Source organism: Tyto alba, unplaced genomic scaffold, assembly GCF_018691265.1.
Source record: "Tyto alba isolate M040663 unplaced genomic scaffold, T.alba_DEE_v4.0 Super-Scaffold_13, whole genome shotgun sequence".
Lineage (NCBI taxonomy): Eukaryota > Metazoa > Chordata > Aves > Strigiformes > Tytonidae > Tyto > Tyto alba.
This window is the reverse complement of record NW_024881275.1, coordinates 40,784,181-40,809,234: the sequence shown is the minus strand read 5'-3', so window position 1 is coordinate 40,809,234 and position 25,054 is coordinate 40,784,181. Positions and strand designations below refer to the sequence as shown.

General features: G+C 39.9%; 1 protein-coding gene across 1 annotated transcript in view; it reads left to right on the top strand.

The window, feature by feature from the left end:
• Positions 1-25,054, top strand: part of ROR2 (receptor tyrosine kinase like orphan receptor 2) — a 156,927-nt gene that overhangs the window by 115,666 nt on the left and 16,207 nt on the right. The window contains exons 3-4 of the mRNA XM_033008937.2: positions 2,842-3,129; positions 4,206-4,236. Of these exons, the coding sequence (XP_032864828.2) occupies positions 2,842-3,129; positions 4,206-4,236 (319 nt within the window). The remainder of the gene's footprint in view (positions 1-2,841; positions 3,130-4,205; positions 4,237-25,054) is intronic.

Below are 25,054 nucleotides of genomic sequence, written 5' to 3'. Positions count from 1 at the left end.
GGAAGATTTGCAATTATGGGTTGTCTAAAGTGGACACCAGATAACAGAGCAGCACAACAAATGGTTGCCCACTCTGTCATACAATTACTTCAGATTCAGTAAGTATATAAACACCAGACTTCAGTGTCTTTTCTCAAGGAGGAAATGAAACTAGCAAATAGAAAGTGTATGCTTCAGGGTACGGATAGAGTCAGTGGAGAGGCAGTGAGTTCCCCTCCTGCTCATAAGCTGCTCTGCAGAACTTTGAAGAAAACACAAGTGCTTCAAAGTTCAGTAGGTTAAAATATTTATTACTTGATTTGTAATAACAGCATAATATAAAACACTGCAGAAAATGCCTGTAAAATTGGCAGGAGAAATAACAAACTAAAGCCAAATTCTGACCTGCAGGAAATGGATTCAGTTACACTGACTTCAGGGGAAGTGTATCTAATCACACTTGGTCTGAATTCATCCATAAATCATTGTCATTGCTTTTGGTGGTAATAGTTTTGTTCTAGTTATTAATAGGATTTGATTCATAAATTCATTAGAAATGTTTTGGATGCCTTAAAAGCTATGGGCCAAATTACTTCCTACAGTAACTGTGGCTTAATTGGTAAAACAGAAAGGTCTAACATGGATTTAATATCAAGTTAATAACATTTGTTGGTCCTAATAAGTAAATTTAGTATCTGTTTTCATCCAAATTTATTTCAATGTGATATCCATGACTAACTCAAAGTGAAGAGTCAATCCAGCTCATTTTAAACCAAGAAGAGTTAAACAGTGGTAAGTGTTTGAGCAAGCTATACACTGATCAATGGCACAAAAGCTGACCAATGGCACAAGAACAATGTAGATCCTTCCTAAGTCTAAGTAATAGATTTAAGTAATAGTTTTAACCAATTGCTTCTGTTCCCTGGATCAACAAGGTAGTTTGCCATTTTTCTGTAGCCTGCCAGAATGTCATCCTAGTAATTCTAATTCTGCAGCTAGGAAATGTAACTGGAAACCACAGCAAATGATATTGCTGTGGCATGACATTGTAGAAAGCATTCATGTACTTTTTTCTCCCTTTTTTATCAGGGGTTTGAAAATAAATGGGTTTTTTTTGTTTGTTTTTGTGTTCTGTCAAAATGTTTTAAAGTCCACTAAAGATTTGTAGACTAATAGGGAAAACTAATGTAAAATCACATACAGAATAATTTATTATTTCATGAGGAAAAAGGATAACAAAATAATTTTCCTGTAAATTTGCAATGTCATGTGGCTATTATATATATTTAGGTTTACTTCATTTTCTGTTTAGTGGCATACTAAATTTATATTTGCCTACATTGTATTTTCATATTATTCATTAAAGCAGGATTTCTTTTGAAAGGCCAGTGGTAGAGAACAATGTAATACACAGGAAACCCCAGTTTTCCAGAAGAATCTGGCTTTGCAAATTCATTATATTCTGACGTTTCTATTGCTCCCCTCTCCTGTGCTATACCTAACCATTACAGAGAAACTGATTTTCATGGTCATATCAAACGTAAATCAAAGCAGAGCTTCAATTGTCTTAATGTATTTCAGCACTTTGACTGCAAAAGTTGACCATTGCTTTACAGATGTTAGATTTCTGCATAGTAATATGCTATTTCCTAATTAAACAACTACAAAACAATCTGATAGGAACGACACATGTGGATATCCATCAAAGTTATTTGATATTTAGATCCAGCTGACATAAAAATGTAATGTAGTATGAAGTATTCCCGGTGCTGTATGTCTAGGTGGCATAAATTCATCAAAACAAATGTATGGGCATGACAGCTAGATACGTTTCTTACTTGTTTTGACAATCATACTATTATTTCTGTGGAATTACATGCTTTCAAGATTTCACCATGTGATATATGTCAGTTGCAGGACTCCTTACACCAAATTAAATTTAAAAATAACAACCTACAGAAGTTTTGATTGTCAAGTTTTTACAGTGTTCTTCCATCAATTATTTCTTTTCTCACTTGAGATCACCAATACAGAATATATGCTTCTTGACAAGCTTTTTGCTGTCAACAAACCACAAATTAATGCTTTTAGTTTCCATTTATGAAACTAAACCCATGAAACCTGATTACTCAATATCCATGCAGACCTTTCTTTGTCCAATTTATTGCTATTTTAGGACTTAATGTAAAAAATGGCAATCTATAATCAATTTAAAAGTGACCTCTGTACCACAGGTTCTTCTGCAATTAAGACAGCCTTTCTTTAAATTGAATGTGAGACTTACCATCTTTAAAATTCAATTGCAAGATAAACCTATCCAAATCAGACTCATCTTAAGATTTTCTTGCCAGATGAGTATCTGGCAAATAAAATTAATACCTAAAAGTTACTTTTCCAGTTTTAGTTATTTTTAAAGACAAATATATGATCATGTAAGAAGGTTAAGTGGTAAATTTATAATGATATTCCAGTATGGTTACAGCTGGGATTACTCTTAATGGAATAAGAGTGTATTTTTCTGTTATAGCACTGTTTCCTAAGAGACAAAATCTAACCAGAAAAAAACATTATTGCTTCAGAATAGGTGTTCACAAAGGGAGTTAGGATTGTAATGGTATTAATTCATGCTTAACCTTCTAATCTGCATACCTGCCTGCAGACAAACATGAAGTCAATCATGAAGGAGAAATTGGACTGTGATGCTGTGGTGTCCTAGGACAGTGAATTGCATTTTTTTTGGAGTATATGCTTGAAAGAAAACTGAAACCATTTCCAAGATTGTCTCTTAAAAATGTGCCTTTAGGCAGTCTTTTATCGCAACTCAAGTGAGGTTTGATCTTTTCTGACCTTTTACCCTCTTAGGTTACTTCCTGACCTTTTTGGAACCAGTAAACAACATCACTGTAGTCCAGGGACAAACAGCAATCCTGCACTGCAAGGTAGCAGGAAATCCATCTCCAAATGTCAGATGGCTAAAAAACGATGCTCCGGTGGTTCAGGAGCCAAGACGGATCATCATTAGAAAAACAGAATATGGTTCACGTCTGAGAATCCAGGATCTGGATACCACAGACACAGGATACTACCAGTGTGTGGCCTCGAATGGGATGAAGACGATAACTGCAACAGGAGTGCTGTTTGTAAGGCTTGGTGAGTTCCTGGCTTTTATGATTACTTGGCTGCTTTTATAGATCAGGTATTAGTTTTCACAATAACATAATGAGAAATGAATTTGATGTTTTAAGATGGATTCTCAACACGAAAAGAAACAAATAGAGCCATTGCTTGGGGTCTCTCCCCTAGCACAGAATTTCTTGGTTGAACTTGATACCCATTTACTGGTAATAAAAGAAAGTAAATACAGATGGAAGGATCTGTAAATATGTAGTGAAGAAAAAAATTTTAAAAAGTGGCTGTATAAAGCACTAAAAGGTAACACTTAATTGCCTGGACTTTTCAGTCTACTGCTTAGCTCAGTCTGTAAAATAACTGAAGAAAGGAATAAGAAGCAGTTTTCTAATTGATGTTCAAGGTGCTGGGCTCATCCTTGTGACCTTGTGAAATATCATGTCTGTACTGCTAGGTGAAGCCTGGCCACAAATTCTGCCCTTTGACAGCTGAAGGTACACCACACTTTGCAAGAAGTACTTATGTTGCATTTTGGAGACTTAATCACCCAGCCTGGAAGGCAAGCTTTTATTTAGTTTGATTCTGAAGCAATGGAGAAAAAAATTCTAGAGATGTTTTCCTAAAATTCTATCTAATTTTGTAATGAAAATACCTAACTCCACGGTTCAATTTGTAGTGATTCATTAAGTGCTGGGCATTGGACCTTGTTCCAGCTCTGACAAAGGTTAAGATCATGCCCTCGTCATACCATAAACTCTGATAGTAAGGCTCAGGTGGGGCTTATTAAGAGGTAAGTGATGCGTCAAGATAACACACTGTTTTTTTATCAGCCTGTGTTTATATGGCAGGAGATATTTTTAACAAAAATTAAGTCCACTCAGGTTGCTGCCTGAGCAGACAGAAGATTCATGTGATTTTTATTTGTGGCTTTAAAAAAGCAGTATATAATTATGTGTAGGAACACAGGAGGTTTGGTTTGAATCTTGAGACAAACCTTCCTTAAAGAGACAGTTTCCTTTAGATGGCTATTGACTTATTTTATGTTGTTGTCCTTGAGCCAAACTTGCCAGCAATGTTTGTTTGTTTTATATTTACAGGTCCAACAAACAGTCCAAATCACAATCTTCAGTAAGTACTTTTTTGAAAATTACTTAATGCACTCTGACCACTTCTGTAAGAATTCAGTTCATAAACTCAGTAAACACTGCCTGCAACCACAGTGTGCTTGCTAAAAATATCTAATTTATCGAAAACTCACAGAATGGATGAAGCTTTTTCAAACACGGAGAGCATCATGTTACAGTGGGTTTTGGTTTGATTGAATTTTCTTGAGCAACTTCTGCTTGTTTATTTCATATTTTGGGCAAGCAAAATACCACAATGTCATGATGTTTGAACAGTAATTGTTTACAGGGCAAAAATGGGCTGGAAGAGTGGTTAAAAATAAATGGGTAAAGTGCTTAGCTTGCTGTGGTTGTACATTTACCCATATTATATTATTATATTATTATAACTTGAAAAGTCAGATAAAACAAGATAAAACATCCTGTCTTTGAGCCGCTAGGTAAAACCTCTGTTTGTTAGTGTCATTTTGACTTTGGTGGTGATTTGATGATTTTTGTTAGCTGCCTGGGCTCACATGCTGATCCAGTCATGAGGATGAAAATAGATCAGTTCTGTTTCATCATCATTACTTTATGTGTTAATTTTAATTTAAATACTGTGTATTGTATAATTTCATGATATAGTTTCTGTGGTTGATCAGTTAATGGAGTGAGGAATGCAGACTGAGGCCTTTTTATGTGTTAAGGGCATAATATTAGTGTTGGTGATGGACTAATTAAAAATAAGAGTAAAAGCGAATTTGTAGAGACACATGGATGTTTTACAGAAGTACATTACTTATCGGTGTTCGTGATCTCTGAGCTCCCAACAGCTTGAGTGGAAACACTTTCAATACCTGCAGTGGGCTGACCACTAATCCATCCATCTTGCATATACCTCATTCAGTAGTCTTACATATATAAAAATAATACCACATGGTACACATTTTTGTATTTTATATGGACAGAAAGTGTAAATTAATTTAAAGGATTTTAACATTATAGGGATTTAACAAGATTTCATATTTTTTAAAAAAATTGATTGCTAACTATTGAAGATTAAAAACAGGTGTTCGCAACAGAGTACAAAAAAATGTAATAATTTCTTTAACCAGTGAAATCCTACTGCAGATCTTACAGCACTTCAGAAAACTGTTCTGCACCTGTTCTACAAAGGAGAAAAATAGTGAGATACCAGTAAGCTGTCTGATCTTTTGTGAGATCAGAAGGCAGAGACTGGTACAACAGATAACAAACTGAACTATGCAGAGTGAAGCACTGAACTAAAGTTCAAAGAACAGTTGTCAAATGCAGCTGAAGAGTAGTAAGCTCTGAGCACAAGGTGAAAAGCTTGGAACTATATTTTACATTGATTAATTTTTTGTTATTGAGCAAATAATTAATCTTACATCTTTTGGTTTCCTCAGTATTTCCCCAAGTCTTCTCCAGTACTGCGTATTAACTTATTAATATTTTACAAATATTAACATAGATTTAAAAATTCCAATTGATAAAGTGAAAAAAAATTACTATGTGTCACATAAAAAATCCTGTCATTTGGATTGTGACACCTCTAAATCAGCCTTGTACCAATGGTATAAGCTGTGGACCTGGAAGCAGTAGTGTGCTATCATTGTCTTGGACCTGCCATTAAAAGGTAGTGAAGAGTAGGCTGCTGTTAGATTTTTTTTTTTTTTAAATATTCACTAGATTGAAGAGAAAGATGAAACTTGAGAAAAACAAGCTCAGGTCAAAGGTCTAGTGAGAAGTCGTGAGGGACTTATCTTATGAGGTCCAGGAGCTTTAAGGGATTACAGATCTTTGCCTCATTTCATGTCTGCTTCTGTTTCAATTTTTTTTCTCTTTCTTACTTAACCAGGTTTTGCCCACCTAAGCTCTTGTCCCTCCTTTTGATACTGTCTTTCTTTTTTTTTTATTCTTATGCCTCACAGTTGTTCCCATGTTCCTCTGCTCCATGCCTTCTACCTCGTCCTTGAAATAAAATGCCATAATTTGGCAGTATTATTTTTTTTCTTTTCAGAAACTGATTATGATTGTTTTACTGAATATTTTGTATAAAATTGTGCAGGTCAATTTGTAAGCCAGAAAATAAGAAAGGGGAAAAAGGCTAAAGAAATACCTAACTGCTTGGAAGGAGCCTGCATAGAACAAAGAGCTCTTTCTGTTTGCTGGCTGCACAGCACAGTCTAGTGTTAAGCCACCTGAGAGATTTTTCTCCTGGCATTAACGCTTCGAAAAAGACACGCTTCAGTGGAAGCACTGAAACCTAAAACCATTGTAACTTGGTTTAAAAGTATACCTAATGAATTATTAAGGGCTAAAAGACATTACCTATGTAGATACCATCTAGTAAGGTATTTTTATGCAGTCCACGTGTTCTGCTGTGTATTTCTAAAAATTATCTAAAATTAAAGATTGCCAGAGATCAAATGTACATTATGTAGTCAGACTTGCTGGTACAAAAATGGGCCTTGAACATAGGTTAGTGAAGTTGAGACATTTCCATGAAAATCTAAAATTAAAAATTTTCAATCAAATACAGTCTTAAACTAATATGGATTTTTTTGAGAGGGTGGAGAGGTCTTTATTTTGTGTTAAAGGCCGCAACTGTAAAAATTACTAGGGATTCTTCTGTAGAAATGGAATAATCTAACCAAATTACTTTATTGATCAAAGGTATTAAAATTATATAAAGTATTAATAACTAGTACAAATTAATTTACAAAGGAAATAAAATCAAAACAGTAAAAAAACTAGTTTCTGATCAGCCTTTGCTGTCCAAAGGACTGTGCTACTAGAGGACATGCCAGTGGGTTGAATCCTTTCTCTCACTGCGTAATGCTATTATCTTTTGAATCATTAACATTATTAGGTTTTGCCCTCTAAAGAGAGACATCCTGTCCATTCAGAAAGGTACAAGTGTGTGGAAGTAAAATAAACAGCTAGCAGTTATTGGAGAATGTTTTTTTTAGCGTGATTTAAAATTAAGGAATGGATGTTAACCTCTTGGAGTCTAAGAGTAGGAGGGCAGCAACAGTTGCCTTCCCATCTGGAGGTGTTGCTCTTACAAGGTAACATCATTCTGAAACACTACATGCTCTCTTGGCTAATGTATTTTTCTCTTGAATTGAACAATTAGATGGAATTTTACTCGTTGGGGAAATTCCTGGATTGAAGCTGTTTAGATTTCTCTTTAAGGCTGTGACTGCAGTGGTGCCACCTTGAAGGGAACACGGGATGGAAGATATCTCTCAGTTTGTTGGCTCTAAGGGCTTCTGGAAAATCTGATTAGACTTTAGCAGAAGCAAGGAAGGCACAACAGCGTACAGGCAGAAAGAAGTAGCTATAAACTCAGATCTTCCCAAGTGTAGGTGAACAGAACAGGCTCTGTTGCCAGTTCTGCACTTTTCCCCACATGACCTTTCTGCAGTCTGCTCAGGGATGCCAGGAGGTGACTGTCTCCTTACAGAGCCCTGCACAGGAGAACTGGGCTTTCTAGGAAACTTTGAGAAGTCCCTGTTTTATCAAACTCTGACTACGATCAGTTCTGAGTTTTCAGTCACTGATGCCTGCATGCTAGACCCTCAGAAGCATAAATAGGTGAGAAGACACACAATTATAAAGTAGAAATTGTCATTACTTTGGGGAACAATTTTTGAGGTATTCAGAATAAATTTGCATGTTCTCATGCCTTATTTTCTTCAGGTAGTTTGGGACAACGGTAAAAATTTTAATATTCAGTCCATTGAAGAAAAGAGATGAAACAATTGTAGTTAAGAAAAAAACAGTTCTTTCAAACAATGGAAAACAGAATGTCTTTAAAAAGTAGTAACATGTCTGAGTTAAAACTCTGGTGAGGAACCCTGAGGCTGGGGTGGGCAATTTATTCTCCATGGGTCTGCATATCCCATGGATTTTATCACATAGCCAAAGCACATCTCTTCTGTGATCCTAAAGGGGACCTTCTGCATGGTGTGACAGGCACTCATACAGCTTTATGATGGGACCAGGTATGTTTTCATCATGTGACAAATCTCTGTGTAATCCTAAGGTGGAAAAAGGAATATGGGGCCTTGGGAAAGAGGGTGGAAAGGAGTGGGTCATCAGAGTGTTTCACCCTGATGCCACCTCCCTGCCCATGGCTGTGGTCTTCCAGGTAAAAGTCGGTAGCTGCAGGGGCAAGTAGATTTGTAATCTGGATGTGTCTGGCAAACCAAAGGTACCCAACATCACGTTAAAAAGGAAGAACACTTTCCTTACCATCAAACAGCAGCACCACTCATATCCTCCTTTCCTCAGGTGGTGTGGCAAATACTCTTTAGTCTCGGTGCAGTTCAGCCACTGATAATATTTTTAATCTTGTAAATTATACAAGATTATTTTAAAATTCACATAAACAGATGTTTTTATAACCAATACAAAGTTGTCTCTACCCAGAATTTACACTGTTTATTCAGGCCCACAAGGACCAGGTGTTCAGTGATGGGCCTTCTCCAGAATGACACGCATGCCTTTTGTTTCATCAAAATATACATTTGGCTGAGATGACCATATTTGAACTATATATATTTTTCTAAGATATTTGTGGTAACATGTTGAAGTTACAGAATAAGCACATACTTTGTCTTCTGGTTTCCTGTTTTAATCAAGGAAGAAGAAGGATTTTGTGATTAAAACACTGGACTATAATTTTAGAGGTCTGGATTCAGTTTCTGGCTATGCTCCTGTCTCCGTGTGTGATTGCAGCAAGTTGTTTAACCTTTGACTCTCCATGTTGTGTACATCAAATGGAGATGGTTGATCTTGGGAATTTTTTGCCTTCCTCTATTATGGGATCAGATAATTTAAAAATGTTTAGGGTACCTTCTCTTCTCATAAAGCATGGAATGTTATTTTATGAATGAGGAATTTTTTGCCTTCCTCTATTATGGGATCAGATAATTTAAAAATATTTAGGGTACCTTCTCTTCTCATAAAGCATGGAATGTTATTCTTATTTTATGAGTGAGGAGCTGAGGCACAGATTATCTCGAGCTGGTCTACTTTAAAAAGCATGTGTTTGCCTTGGCAGATTTCCTGGCTCCCTGACAATCCAATTTGGGGATCTGGCTGGAACATGCTGCAATTCCCTCCTAGCCCCTGTGTGTCAGTTTCCTTTTTTCTTTCAAGGTTGGGGGGGAAGCTGTATTTCACCCTGGTGTGGGGTTGGGGCTCCTTTCAGGGAATTTTGATCCACAATCTCCAATCTGCTTCTGGGTCCATCGGTTTAAATGTCATTTGACAGTCACTCAGACAGAGACAGGAAATTTGTAGAGGAAGGAGGGAACTAAAACCAAGTCTGCACTGAACCATTTTACATATTTGTTTCTCTCTCATCTGTTTTAAAGTGTAATTTTTTGGTATAGTGATTGTTTTTACTCTAGATATGTAGGATGGAGCCTAGTAGGGCTCATACAAATACCATGTCACAAATAACATATAACTTAAAAGTGTACTCTGGTCTGTCCAGAGCTGTAGAGTACACTCAGAAGCAGCTGACCAATTGTCTTGTAACGGAAACTGCAAAATTTTTATCCTAATCTTACTTTCAAGTTTCAGAAAATATAATTTTTCTCACAAAAAATCCAGAATATGTGTAATTCAAGGCAGATTTAAGGAGCAGCAGAAGTACTGGTTTGGATTGCTTTGCACCGCACAAGATCCCAGCTTCCTCCCACATTACTTTATTTCTTCAGGTTTAATCTTCCACTTAAATATTTTCTAATCACTAGTAAATAAATGATAAAAGATCTAATGCATTTTATATTATCTAGTGATAGAAATGGACATTCAATATATGCTTACAAAATTGACTAATTTTAAAAGCTAGATGTGTATTTAAACTAATACACACAGGATATTAAAGTAGACATAAGTGTCTGTATTCCTGCAACTTGTTATCTGGGGAAACTATTGCAAGAGATAGTTTTTTCCTTTCCTTCAAAGGAAGGGAAGAACAAAAGAAAGAAGCTGACAGAGAATATAGAAAAAAGGGATAGTAGTATGTTTCAGTCTGTTATGTTTACTAATCCATGTTTTTCAGAAACCCCCAAAACCAAAGGGAAGCCAAGCATATGCAAAGGTGATTAAAAATAGACCTCCAGGAAAGATTTACTTTCTTTGTGCTACTGTGTAATCAAATGCCCTCGAGACTTACGGTATAGTGCAGCTTCTTTGCACTGCTTTACTGAGAGAGCCTGGTTGCAAAGACAATAAAGCAGCTCTATGGGACTTGCCAGCTGTTGGGCAAGGTTTCCAAATACCTTAGGAAGAAAAAGCGATTGGTTACATTTCTGTCTACTCTTACAGTTAAGCTAATGTAGGGTTAAATGTGAGGAAGGACCTTCCCACTTGTGATTAGCAATACTGTCAAGATACTTTTAAATGGGTTCAATCTAGTAGCTAATGAACATAATGCTTACCACTTTGCATTTATATATGGGGCTACAGTATGCAGTACACCAAAGCACAGAAACACTTTCTTTCCTAAGAGTTCTACTGTCCAAAATTCAGAAATTTAGCTTGTAGGTGGATATCAAAGGAAGTTGATGGTTTCTGTAGAGGAGAATTTGCCCACAGCTTGTGTGCTAGGAGTGCCTGCTTCCTACTCTACAGAGCAGCGGTTAGGTTTTTGATAGCTAGCCAGCTATCTATCAGGCAAACTGTAAGGTGCAACTCTGAGCTGTGAAGTGTATGGTTAAGAGCCAAATACAGTTCTGACGTTGTAAATATATGACCTCAACATGCCCTCTTCCTGCAAATTTCAAATCAGCAGCAGGTGCATAGGCTTGGGCAGCTCAGAGAAACAATTAGTATTAAACTACCAAAGAAGTTGCAAGTGAAATAAGACACTTGTTAATCAGTTTAAGGATATATGTAAATTGATATTCAAAGTGGTAATGACCCTTGGGCTTTTGGCAAGTAGCTACTGCAGCTGTTGGACATCCCTGATATAACCAGTGATCTTTAGTTTGTTTTGATTTTACTTCCTCCTTCTCTCCTTCGTTCAGTAGCTTAAATGGCTTTCAAAGTATTTATTGTATGTCCTACAAAAGGACAGTTATATGTCCCTGAGACTTCCTGTCAGTATTTGATGCCACATTGAGTTTAATTAGAGTTCCTTAGGATGCTGAATAGCCTCTAAGTGCATACGAGGAAAGGGTGAATGTTGTAGTTAGGCATAAAGTTAAAGGAACACTATTCTAATGAAAAGTAGGTAATTTAACAAAATGAGATAATGTTGTAACACCACATCATAAATCATCCTTTCAATCTTTATGGCTTTATGGTTATTTTTTCCCTACTTTTGTATTATTTTGGTCTCTTTCAGTTTAAAACAGGCAAAAAAACCTATAGATGCAGCTAGTTTAGTGTACTTGAGAAAACATGAAACAGATGGTAAGAACTGATAAAATTTGAACATTTTCATTCAAAACTAAATAACATTAAGAGTGACAGAAGGCATTGATATTAAAAAATGAGAAAAAATTGTAGTAAGGAATTCTGCTCTTTTAAATTGGTATTGCTCTGTTACATCTAAAATCCAAAGTGTTTGAGGTAACGCTACTATAAAAATAAAGTTGCAAGAAGCACGTATCATCAGCAGTCTCTCTCATGCTCCTCAGAAATTGTCAATCATAAGTGCTCCATTTCTCATTTTGCTCAATCTGATAATAACACAGAAGAGTCAAAAGATTACTTTGTGGGACACAAACAGTATTTGATATTCATCACAGAAACTTTGCTTTTGTACATATGTGTGCACACACATACACATACTTCCCCTGCCCCTCACAAGTTTTTCTAGCAGCTCAATTTGAAGGACAGAAAGCATGTTTACCTCTGCCTCATCATGCTTTTCTTTAAGTTAGGAAATGATTTCTTTAGTGGGACACTCTCAGCACTGACCTGCATACAGAAGTACTGATCTCACTCAGTTTTGCAAAAATGCCTTGAAAATACTATTTTCACCTGCCTAATGCCACTAAAGTAGTTGCAGGTTGCAAAACAATGAGTAGAGGGACAAAGTAATAGAGTAGAATAGAATAGTTCCAGTTTATCTACAATGATCGTCTAGTCCAACTGCCTGATCACTTCAGAACAGACCAAAAGTTAGAGCCTGTTATGAAGGGCATTCTCCATATGGGGGGGGAGGGGGCATCAGCCACCTCTAGGAGCCTTTTCCAGCATTTGACCACCCTCTTGGTAAAGAAAGGCTTTGTAATGTCAAGTCTGAATCTACCTTGATGCAGCTTTGACCCATCCCCACACGTCTGGTCACTGGATCCCAGGGAAAAGAGCTCAGCAGCTCCCTCTCAACTTCCCCTCCTCAGGAAACTGCAGAGAGCAATGAGGTCACCCCTTGGCCTTCTCTCCAAACTAGAGAAACCCAGAGCCCATCTGCTGAGCAGCTCCCAAAGATGGGTCCTTTCCAAGCAGAGGAGAAATGCCAGCACCAAGGCTGGATCTGGAAGCCTGTGTTCGAGGGCAGCAGCACGGTCACCTTTCCCTGTCTGATTTCCAGCTGGGCAGCCCGCCACATGTGCTGGTGCCTGGCAGTGTCCTTGCTCAGGTGCAGGATTTTGCACTTCCCCTTGTTGTACTTCTTGGGGCTCCAGTCTTGTCAGTGTATGGCCTTACGGTGAGGCAGAGAGCAGCACCAAGCAATGACTCTGCATGGAAGGAGGGATTTGGGACACTGCTGTAGCGAGGCTGCACCAGCGCAGGCTGGAAGGAGGGAAGAGCCCTGGGACGTGGGGCAGGGGGTGTGGCGAAGAGGAGGACAGGGCTGGGAGGATGAGCGATGGGGCACAGTCTGGCCCTGGAGACACCCTGGCTGGAAACATCTGCCCCAGGACCAGCTGTAGAGATACAGTCCTGGAGCTAGGCAGCACTTGCATTTGGGAGGAACAACAAAATAGTACTTGAGACATGTATAACAACCCGTCTATGTTAACATCCCATCCCTCCCGTCAATGAAGCATATAAGGACAATCAACACCACCTGCACTGTTAGTAACGCTGAGACTTTTTCTGTAGTTTTCATGCATTGTTTTATTTGAATAATTTGTATCTGGGAGACTGGGAGCCCTTGAGGGCTGGTGCATGTTCCAGCAGATGGCCCAGTCCTGGTTTGGCCATCCCCTGAGGAACCCTCCAGCATCACCGATCTGGTGCTGGCCTCTTTGGCCTCTTGTTGGCTGGAGAGGCCTTGGAGCTGCTGGTTCTCCTCTTTGGGAGTTGCCATGGCCCCCCAGGGGAGCGTTTGCTGCCATGGCTGGAAGTGGAGGGCCTGGGAACAGCCTCCCCTGGATTCTCCTGGGACTCTTCTTGCTCCATGGGGATGGCAACAGGAGCAGAGGAGTGACTGCTGGGGCCCCCACCAACAGCAGCCGATGAGGTGCTGGGGAGCTCATCTGTGTTGGATCTTTTAGAGCTGCCAGAAGGGGCTGGGCCCGGGGTGAGAGACCCTTCTTGGGAGGCAGCAGAGCTGGGGGCACCCACGGGGCTGCTCTCCTGTCCCCCAGCAGCATGGGTGCCCTGCCAGCCCCGCGGATGGTGGGCCTCCCTTCTGGACCACTGCACAGCAATATGTGCACGCTGCTGCACAAATGTCACTGTGCGGTTTTGGAGGGAGACCCCCCACCATCTGGCCCGGCACCTCTGTACCCATCCCCTGGTTGCCAAAGATCATCTCTAGCTCCTGATGGAGCCAGGACTGCAGGATCTGGAAGAGCACTGGCTGGCTCCAGAAAGCGTTCATCCAGTTCGGGGACTGGAGGCCGCCCACAGGAAGCCTGGGCACCCTTTCTGCAGCCTGCCATTGGGGTACTCCAGGGCAATGGAGGTCTTGGGCAGCTCGGTGTCTGGACGCTGCTCCAGCCTGGTGGACAATGACTGAAAGTGTCATGGATGGTGTGATGACATGCTCCTTGTAGTCATCTTCCGCAGACACCGAGTGCAGGATGGAGGTGATCCTCCTCTTACAGAGGGGGCACTCGGGCTTGCTGTCAGCCCACCGCAGGATGCATGGGTAGCAGAACTGGTGGAGGCATGGCATCACGTAGCTGGCCTCCTCCCAGCTGTCCGGGCAGATGGGACAGTGGTCCTCCAGCTCTCTGACCATGCTTACCACCCTCTGCGGTGGGCTAGGGGGAGCTGGGGATGTTGAGCTGCTCCCTCTCACTGGCGCTGCAGCAGCGGGTGTCACACTAGAAAAGGAAGAGAGGCCACGGTGAGGGTCTGGCCAGGGGAGGGCTGGAAGAGATGCCCAGGTCCCTCAGGAAGGAAACCCTCCCGGCTCCCCAGGGTGAGGTGTCCCTGCCCAGCTCACCTCTGCTGCTGCTCGCGCGTGTCCTGGGTGCCCCGCTGCCTGAACCTGGCAGGGCTGGGGAAAATCCTTCAATGGCTCTGGTGTCGGACACAGAGAGCTGCAAGGGACAACTCTCTGAGCACGACACCAGTGCCAAAGGCCCTGCTCAGCACTCCAAGCTCATGACCTCGCTCAGCTGGAGTGTGGGCTCAAGCCAGCTGGGAGAGGCTCGGTGCCTGAATTTAAGCAGCGAAGGATGCCTGGTCACAATCAATTGCTCAGAGACGTTACAAGCCATCTCTGGTGACATCATGCTTGGAGACATCTCAGTCTATTCCTTTGGAATGTCATGACAGACCATGCTTACCCATGGCACTTGCCCCAGTAGCACTGCAGCCCCAACACAAGTGTGGTGTTACTGCAGCACCTCTGTCCACTCTGTCCCCCAATCTCTTCTCTTGTGCTCGACATTGGTGTTTCACACCCATCACCAAGGTCTCAGCCCTGTCTTCCCGGGGCCCCATCAGGTCACTCTGGCCGTGGCAGACATCTCCAGGCGCGTATGGCAAGAGGGTTCACTCGGTAACGCCTCGTGCCTCCCTGGGAGGCTGCAGGACAAAGTCCCACGGGCTCTCCCCACGCCCCAGCAATGCTGGTCGGCCCTCTGGGCTCCTGCGATGCCTCCCACGGAGAGTCACAGGCAGCACTTGGCTCGCTTTTGTGCGTTTTCTCCTGTCTTTCTCCTGTAGACAGAAGGCACAAGGGTGATACCATCCTGCTCAGCACCCATCAGGTGTCGTCCAGGCACTTTTCCTCTTTGGGGTCCAGGGCAGGAGGTAGGCTGACAAACCAGAGGGTCTCAGGGGAGGCAAGGAGGGTCTGTGGGTCTGGGGCTGGTTCAGCACGGAGCAGAGGAGGCGCTGGGGCACCTCACAGCACACGCCAGTGCCTTTGGGGAAGGCACCAAGGGGATGGGGACAGGCTCTTCCCAGCACTGCCTGGTGGGAGGGTGAGAGACGGTGGCATCTCCTGAAGCTAGAGGGGATCAGGCTGGAGATAAGGAAGAAAAACCCAAACCCGTGTGAGGACCATGAAACACTGGAGTAGGTTGCCCAGAGAGGTTGTAGGATTGCTGAGCCTGGAGGTCTTCAAGACCTGAGTGGCCACAACCCAGAGCACAACTGTCACAAGCCCATGAAGGGATGCTCGCCAAAGGCCTGCAAGAGAAAGCATTGCCAGTGGGAGGTACAACAAAAGTTCCCAAGGGTGCAGCAGCCTCCAGAAGATTTTGGCTTTCTGGTTTCCTTCAATTCAGCAGCTTTCACAGACATTTACTTAGGGTTATATAGGACAGGGTAGAACAGAATCAGAATCGAATTGAATCAAATCAAATAGAACAGAACAGAATAGTTCAGTTGGCAGGGACCTACAGTGATCATCTAGTCCAACTGCCTGACCACTCCCGGGCTGACCAAAAGTTAAAGCCTGTTATGAAGGGTATTGTCCAAATGTCTCTTTTTAAGGCACTGACAGGCAAGAGGCACTATTAACTGTAAGATCTGCTAAATTACACAGGAATCTGAAATTTTGAGCAAAGGGTTGTGGGTGCGCTGTGTTAACAATGCCAAAACGGTAGCTGCTTTTTGACTCTGAACTGCCCTGGTGATATTTACCATGTTGGTAGCTGCAAGGTAGCATGTTCATACTGTGTTTGGTAATTAGTGTGGAAAAGACAACCTCAGTGGGTAACGAAGTTTAGCTGCATATTTTTTATATCAGCATTAGATTGAGGAGAAGAGAGAAAAGTAAAAAAGTATTATAAAATCAACAGTTCCAAGACTCAGGCACTCCATCAAGAATGTGCAATGGATGATCACTATACTATTAAATTTTCTGTCATTCAGACTGACAGATATGTCAGTAAATACAGGATCTTAGTTTTCAAACCTTAATAACTAAATGCTGAAATGCTAAACTTGGAGAAGCATTTGATTTCCTAATTGAGTTTTCTACATGTTTTGATTTTTGAAGGGTTTATTAATGTTAAGCTCGATTAGGTTAGGCTGTGGTGCTGGTACAACTGCTGCTTACAGCCTATCAAGATAATAATGTTTGAATAGCATCATGTGTGTGGCATCTGAAAATATATATATATATATATATATATATATATAATATATAATATATTTAACTCTGACTTCGGAATGTGAGCAATTTTGCTTTGCCTGAGATACAATGCAGTATGCGCTGTTACATTTTGGGAAGATTTAAATGAAAATATCTGACATTCAGGGCATAGTTGATTATACATAGGGAAAAAAAAGAGGAGTCTATGGAAATAAGGTCTGATAAACATGCAGCAAGTGGTTTTATGTCCAAAGGAAGAAGAGTAAGGGGAAATTTTCATTTGGGATTACATGTGGGCTGGACGGATATCCAAGTCTCCCAGAAATTTTGGGTGGTTCAGGGTGCTGTGTCTCCAGCCCCAACAAAATGTAGCTGCAGAGCCAAAAGTGATTAATTTCTACCCTCTTCCCGTGTCTGTTTATTTTTAGTTCCTGAGAATTCCAGAGGCTTTGACTGAAACTAGCATAGGATTCCCTGTGCAGAAAAAGCTAATTTTCCTAATTTGGAAAAAGTCACCAATCCTATTATGTGGAATTATGATGACACACTAGAATTATTTCATGAGTTCTGGATTCCTTAGCCATACTACTCAGACCTCGGTCACTGGAGCCAGCTGATAAGTGGATAGCGCTATTAATAGACCGCTGTCCTCTGTACAGACCAGCCCAAAAGAGAAGATACATACTTACTCATCTATTGACAGAAAGAAATGGTGAGACACAAAAAAATACTAGGTTTTCTCCAGATTTTGGAGGACAGTGTGCTCTCCTGGTAGTGGCCCCTTTATGCATCCCTGACCTGCCTCCTCTACCCACTTTCATAGCCCCCGTCCTCCTGGGCCCTTGGCAAACTACTTGTACCATTGCCTCAATTAACCTTAGACACTTGCCCTGACAAGGGTGCCAAGGAGTTTTATTTTCTCACACAAGGCTGCAAAGCTTGCTGTAGATGAGGTATTTGAAGAATGTATCAGCTACACTCCTGTAGGCTGGGCTGAGCACATGAAGATGTAAATGACGTAAAGGCTGGACAAATTTGGAAAGTGTTTCATGGGAACAGCAATAGGTATGTTCCAGCAAGGCAACACGATAGCATCACAATCAACTGTTTGCTTCTTTTGCTGGTAGTGGTTTTGGTTTCTGTGGGGTTTTTTTGTGGGTTTTTTTTGTTTGTTTGTTTGTTGTTTTTTTTTTTTCCTAAAGAGAAAAATTATAATTTGCTCTGCCCTCATTTTTTGAAACACCTTAACCTTTTTTCTTTTTTTGTAATAAATTTAAAAAAAAAAAATAATTAAAAAATTAGCTTTGTACTGTGAAAAGTTTCAGTTCAGATAAGTTCTACAAAGTTAAGAGCAGCTATGAAAACAGACTATAACATTAGGAAGTATTAATAAACTATAACTTTCTGCAACATTGCCTAGAATAAGTAGTTCATATTCTACCCATAAAAAGTAACAGAGAAGCTAACAATTGTTTAATATCATTCCTTAGATGCGTTTAAAGAAGTAATTTAGTTGATGTTGGGGTTTTCTGATAAATGGAATATGCTAATTTTTCCTTAAGACTGGAAAAATTACTGTGAAACTGACACTTCAGTATTATATGATTATAAATAGTTAATGTTTCTGTAGTTTTAATAAAAATGTTCTTTGAAAGTCTTTGAAGATGAACACTTGCATGTACATATAATTATGTAATCAACTTATAGTTGATGCTATGATAATTTCTGGCTCTTTTACAAAGTGCTCTGCTATCAGATGTATAATCTCTGTGTTAGCTGAAATAGAAAAGCCACCCTTACTATTTCAAAAAAAAAAAAAAGAAGAAAGAAGAAAAAAATTATGCCAGTACAGTTATTTTAATTTTTTCATATGGTCAGATACTTTCATAAATTATCACATTTTTAATGGCATGGCCAGTTAAGACATTTTTAATTCTGGAACAGTTTTTAATTAGTAATAGATTTTAATTGTTTTTTTGTTTTGTTTTATTTTGTTTTTTATAAAATTGTCTTAACTTCTTAACCTCTACCAAAAAGTTGTCTACTTTGCAGACAACTTGTATTTCCCATCATTCATGAAAAAACCCAAAATAGAAAGCTTGAGACACTTGCATGGGATTTCATTGGTTTGTTGTTTGTTTTTAGTTTTTTCAATTATTTTATTGTCTTTATTGTAACTTCCCCTTCTCTTTGGATTTATACAACTGGCTATTTTTGACCATGCTTTCTTAGTCTTCTTTTCTCTCAAGATTTTCTACCTCCTACCTGTCTTCCTGGCATATGTATAAAATTCCATCAATGCACTTTAATGAACTGAGCATTAATACAAGATTTCTATTTGTGCATAAAATCTGCCTGTGTAGGGAAATCACAATGCGTGAATATCTACCTGAAAACTTAAAGGATTTTTTTTTTTTTTTTTTAAGGAATTTATTGTATCATGCTTATCCATGGTGGCTGTTATGGAGTGGGGTGAGGGTAGCACGAGACAAGGTTGGAGCAGCCCGGTGGGAGGTGGGCTTCCCTTCTCTCACCTGCTCCCAAAACCCAGATCGGTCCCCTTGGTAAGGCCCAATATCCTTCCCCGCTGCCCTTCCCCGCCATGGCATCACAGCCACCAAAGCTGCCCTTCACCCCTTCCCATCCCCTCAGGCTGCCAACACGGGCTCTTAGCTTCGCCCCCTCAGCCACATCCCTCCTTCGGCACAGCACAACAGCTGCAGGGACCCCGCCGCCCCCTCCACTGACCCCCAGGCACTGGCAGCCCCACTGCTGAGGGCCCCTCTGGGCTGCCCGGGGTGCCCCCCACTCTTTTTCTTGCTACCTGGATACGACAGCAGCTGTAATGACATTTTCATGTGGTGGACTCTTGCAAAACCTTTTTGGAGCTGACCTGTGTGTACTTTCTCAAGGTGGCATGGCAGGAGGAGGAAGGATAACAGCAGAGAAGAATTTTGCTTTGTTCTGGTGGTGGGGGAATGGGTTGATGCTTTTTAGAGGCTCTTCAGAGGGCTCATTGGCCCTGCTGGTTTTCCATGGCGATGTCAGAGGGAGACAATTCGTAACACACTGAGAGGGATAACGTACCTTAAAAAAACATCTGGTGAGGGAGACTCATAATGATTTATTTGGTGAGTGAGAAACAGGAATGCTACATGGCCAGGTCCGCGTTGCCATATGTTGAAATTAATTTTCTGAAGTTTTTTTTCTCAATTTTTCAGTAACCCAGTAACTTCAGTAACCCTTAAGAGATGTTTCTGTTAAAAATACCTGACACTCAGCAAAACACACGTGTAGCCTTACTTGGATTGACAGCTAGCTCATCTGATTTCAAGATTTTATCCCAACATGCTGACACCTATGAAAGCAGAGGGAGAATTTACAAAAGTGTCATTTGAATAAATTGAAAGAGAGAGTTTGTAGGTAGAAGTAATATTAGATCATCTGTTTGAAGTTATATGTGGTAATCAGAGGATTATGGCTGGTTATCCCTTCAGGGACAATCCTGTTCCTTGCAGAAATTCAGCATGTAGTTGTCTTTGTTTAGCTCTGCTGCTTTGGCTGTTTTACCCAGGTTGCTGTAGTAAGAGCCATCCTGCCACCCGCATCTACACTTCTGTATCTGGTTACTGTACTTGGGGACATAAACATTTTTTGGTACACTGGAACCTTTTCCAAATATGTAAAGCAATAATAAATATGTGAATGTCTGTGATACTGTCAAACCACAGCAGCATGTAGTGTTATCTAATGAGCATCTTGCCACCATTTTGTATGTTTGGCTCTTTCCTACATCTTCAAAACTGAGGACAGTGTGTTTCTGTTGTTATAGGAGTGATGGAAGATATTTCTATGAAAGTAAGGAAGGCAATACCATTTTCCAATGATTTTATCCGCTTATATAATTGAATGTGGTATCTTTTAGCAAGGACATAGCTCAGCGAGGAGTGCTGACACCCACTTAAGGCAATGCCGACAATTTGGTTCATGATTCTGTGAAAGCATATGCTTAAACCCTATTGATGTCCTTCCCCTTTCTTGCATTAAATGCTTTTTAAATATGTTTCGTTAAAAACATACTCTGTTCATGGTAACTTTGGAATGTATGTTTAAAAGTTTGGACTAAGTTTTAGAGATAGACTTTGGAACCTGAGTTTTGTGTTTAAAAATACTGATTTTATAATCTGTTGTGGAAATAATTGCAGCAGGCTAAAATAAGTTTGTTGTTTACAACTTACTTTTGTCTAGTTTGTCACAAATGCTTAAGTCCATTTGCAGCTGGTTTTACTAATGACATTTCAGTGAATTGCTTTATCTATTACCTGACTTAAAATGGTGTCTCAAATCCTATGAATAACATTAACAAACTCATCATTCAATATAATCAGTACAATAAAGATCAACTGTTATTTTTTACTGATCTTAGACATGGAATCTGGAGTTTCAATTCACAATGTACTTTTTTAGGAACTAGCAGATAACTTCAAATCAAGCACAGGACAATTGCTCTGTTCTGTAAATGTGACTTTAAGTACATTTAGTTAGGGATTCTGTTATGTACTACTTTTCAGATAAAAAGCACAGAAATAAATGCTGTTTGTTAATATTTATCTAAGTGGTATGCTAGATGTAAGGGAGTCTTGCTTTTGGGGTCTCATGTTACACTCAAAGAGCATCTGGTAGCAAAGTTCATGGGCCATATCCCCGGTGAGTGTAAATTGTCATAGGTCCATTGACTTCAACTGAGCTATGACTATTTACACAAATTCCCCTGCCTGTTAGGTTTTGACTTTTTAACACTAGACTCCCCTTCTTTACTGATACTATTTATTACATTCTCTTAGCGTGTGGGAAAAGTTTTTACATCCCTCTTGTGTTTTAGTGAAGTCTCTCTTTGATGGGTATTTTCTGATATACCAGGGGTGCTGATCTTTAGACGCAGGTGAAGTGCAAACAATGATTTTATGTGCTGGAAAGGTGGGTTATTTGCAGATAAACCTTTGGTCAGTGAATGAAACTGTTTGTTCAGAGCATGGATACAGCGCCTGTGCCCCTCTGCCATGATGTGGGCACAGGATGACTCCCTCCAGGCAGGGGCCTGAGGCAGCAGTGAAGTTGTCCCTGACATGCTTTTGCTTCTTGGCTTCAGCAGGCAGGGTATGGATGTGCAGGTGTGGGTGTCATGGTTTAGCGCCAGCTGGCAACCAAGCACCATGCAACCACTCGCTCACTGCTCCCTGCCTGCCCAGTGAGATGGGAAGGAAAATCCAAAAGAAAGTAGAACTTGTGGGAACAGTTTAATAATTGAAATAAAAGAAAAGTTAATAATAATTATAGTAATGAAAAGGAAGATTTAAAAAAGAGAGAGAAACAGAACCCAAGAAAAGGCAACTGAAGCACAGTGCAATTGCTCACCACTCAGTGGCCAGTCCCCGAGCAGCGATCCTGGCCAACTCCCCCTGGTTTCTATACTGAGCATGACGTCTGATAGTATGGAATATCCCTTTGGCTAGTTTGGGTCAGCTGTCCCGGCCGTGCTCCCTCCCAGCTTTTTGTGCACCTCCTTGCTGGCAGAGCATGGGAAACTGAAAATCTTTGACCTAGGATAAATCCCACTTTGAAACAACTAAAACAGTCAGTGTGTTACCAACATTACTCTCATACTAAATCCAAAATACAGCACTGTACCAGCTACTAGGAAGAGAATGAACGCTCCTCCAGCCAAAACCAGGACAGTGGGGTTTTTGGTGGTTTATGATTTGTGAGTGGTTTGGGGGTTTTTTTAGGTTTTCCTGTACACCTGGCCTTTGGAAACTTTGCTAAAACCTCTAATCCATTTGTGCGCGTGTTACTGAAGTTCTGCCCTGTACAGGCAGAAGTTATGGGTGACATCAGGAGCACCTAGCTTTAAACCAGTCCTTCTCAGTTGGTGGATAGTAATAGTTCAGGCAATACCGGTCTTGACAAATCCTGTTATTTTCCTCCATCAAATCTTTATACCACAGTCCTATTGCCTTGAATGCCAGTAGTAGAACTTGCCTTGATCATCTGTGCACAACAGGAGGCCTATGATGAGCAGCAATTTTATGGCCTATTGTAACTATTACTTTAAAAGACAGCACTCTTGACAAATTTTAATTCATGGTGGAACAAGAAATTGAGTGTTTTATTTGATATTTTCCCTGAAAGGTAAATATACAAACCTGATTGAAAGTACTAAATATTTTTCTACAGTAACATTAATATAAATTCACTATATTTTTGACAGGAGGCAACTTTTATAGATGTGATACAGCATATGACAAGGGTACTGTGTATCTCTTCTCTCAGATCTTCTATGTGACCTGTTCAGTGAGGGGGAGTGAATATTTGGAAATGTGAACTCATTTTAGATATCGAAAAGTGATCCCCTTGTGAGTCGAGTTCAGTCTCTGGCACGATGATATGATACATGTCAAGAGTAAGGGTAACAAATTACAAGAGCTGTTGTGCCAGATTATAAGACGTCCTGATTTTGAGACGCAGTATAAACAAACCATGAATATGTATGTGTATTAAAAACAGAAATTCCCGATTTTTTACTTCAGCCCTTTATAATGCCCTTCCCCCAAGTCAGAATGATTTGCCTCTCTTTGATTAAACATAAACCCTTTATTCCTTTAATTCTTTGTATTGCAGGTCATTTAACTTGTGTGTTTTATGTTTACAGAGTAGCCTCACACTGGGCTAAACAAACTCATAATCTGAAATATGATGCCTATCTTTTTCTCTCTAATCTGTCAATCACAGTCATCCTCTTTACACAGCTTCTGCCATCAGTTTTTAAGATGCAGCTATGAAAAACAGTGAGCTTTCCCACAAAATGAGTGACCGTATACCAAATGTTGTATTTCTCTACCCGTAGCAAATAGGACGATATAAATCATTTGTCCTTTCCTTTGTCTGTCACTGCTTAACTGTGGTTTTCTGTGCATTTGTTTTTGCTTTGCCACTTCACTTATAATGGAATATGAAGGCGAGTCCTGATATCTGCTCCTAGTATTTAACAGTTTTAATTAAATTCTGTTTAACCTCTAGACAATATGAAAGAGACTCAAAACTTCAGTTTTATTATTTGCTGTGAGAAAATTTACAAGAAATTTTAACTGTACTTATTTTGCTTGTGGGAAACTGCTGTAACAAAGTTTCTACTATCTTTTAAAAACCTGATCTCTGGAATATCCTGTTACATTCTATGAATTGGCCTAGCATCCTTTACTTTGGTAAAGTGTAAACTGAGGATTTGTCACTCCAAATAACTTCTAAATTTATTATTTAAATATATATTCAATTGTTCTCAAGTTATAACTTTAAATAACATTTTTGTTCATTTTATTACAAAGGTAGCTTGATAGGGTATTGTTAAATTAGTTGGGTTTTTTAATGTATTTTATCAAAAAAGGTTTTCTGAGTTTTCTGAGTTTCTTTTTGTGGCTGATGCACAGTGTTGTGTCTCTTCTATTTCCAGGAAAATAGAATTAACTTAGAAGATTCTGTTGTCTTTGTAAGTTAAGTCTGTTGGATGCAATCAGAAAAAGGCTATCTTACTAGCAAATAAATATCTAGTACCTCTCAACTCTGTCTTCAGAATTCTGTTTGTGAACCCTTGCTAAAGATTGTTATGCCTTCATGTGTTTTCTCCATTTTTCAGCAAAACCACTAGGTCTGCACTCACTTTGTTTTCAGGGGCACCAAATATACAGTGAAAGCTCTCATCAGACTTACGTGCTTCATGAGGTGATTTCAGTGCTGAACAGAGTTTCCATGTTTGCCTTTTATTTACTGGGACTTTTGTGTTTCATATGCCCTCTGGACTGTTAAGCTGTGACAGTTGCATACAATAGATTGTGTTACATAGATATCATACAGTGTATTGTGCCCAGATGTATTCTTTCAGCATTTCAGTTTTTCCATTAAGAAAAGCTTCTTTGTTTCCAAGGTATTTCCTTTTGTAGTCTTTGTGCAGTGTTCTTTCTGTGTCACGTGAAATTAAAGTAGTGCTTAATGTGAGGGTGGAGGTGGTGACATTCAGTATGTTTTTGCAGCACATGCAATATGTCTAGAAATCTCTCCATATACTTCTAGAGCAGATACCCACCTTGTGAAAGTCTTGCATGACCTTCATCTGAAGAGCTTCCTATTCATGCATGCTGGGTTTTATTCCTATTCAGAGTTATCCAATTCTTCCAGTGCTTCCTTTATAGACCCAGATGTTCCTGGAAGTTACTATGTCTGTAAGTGGGAGGAAATTGAATTGGCACCATAACACTGAACCTGCATCTTCTATATTACTTGTTTGGTTAAT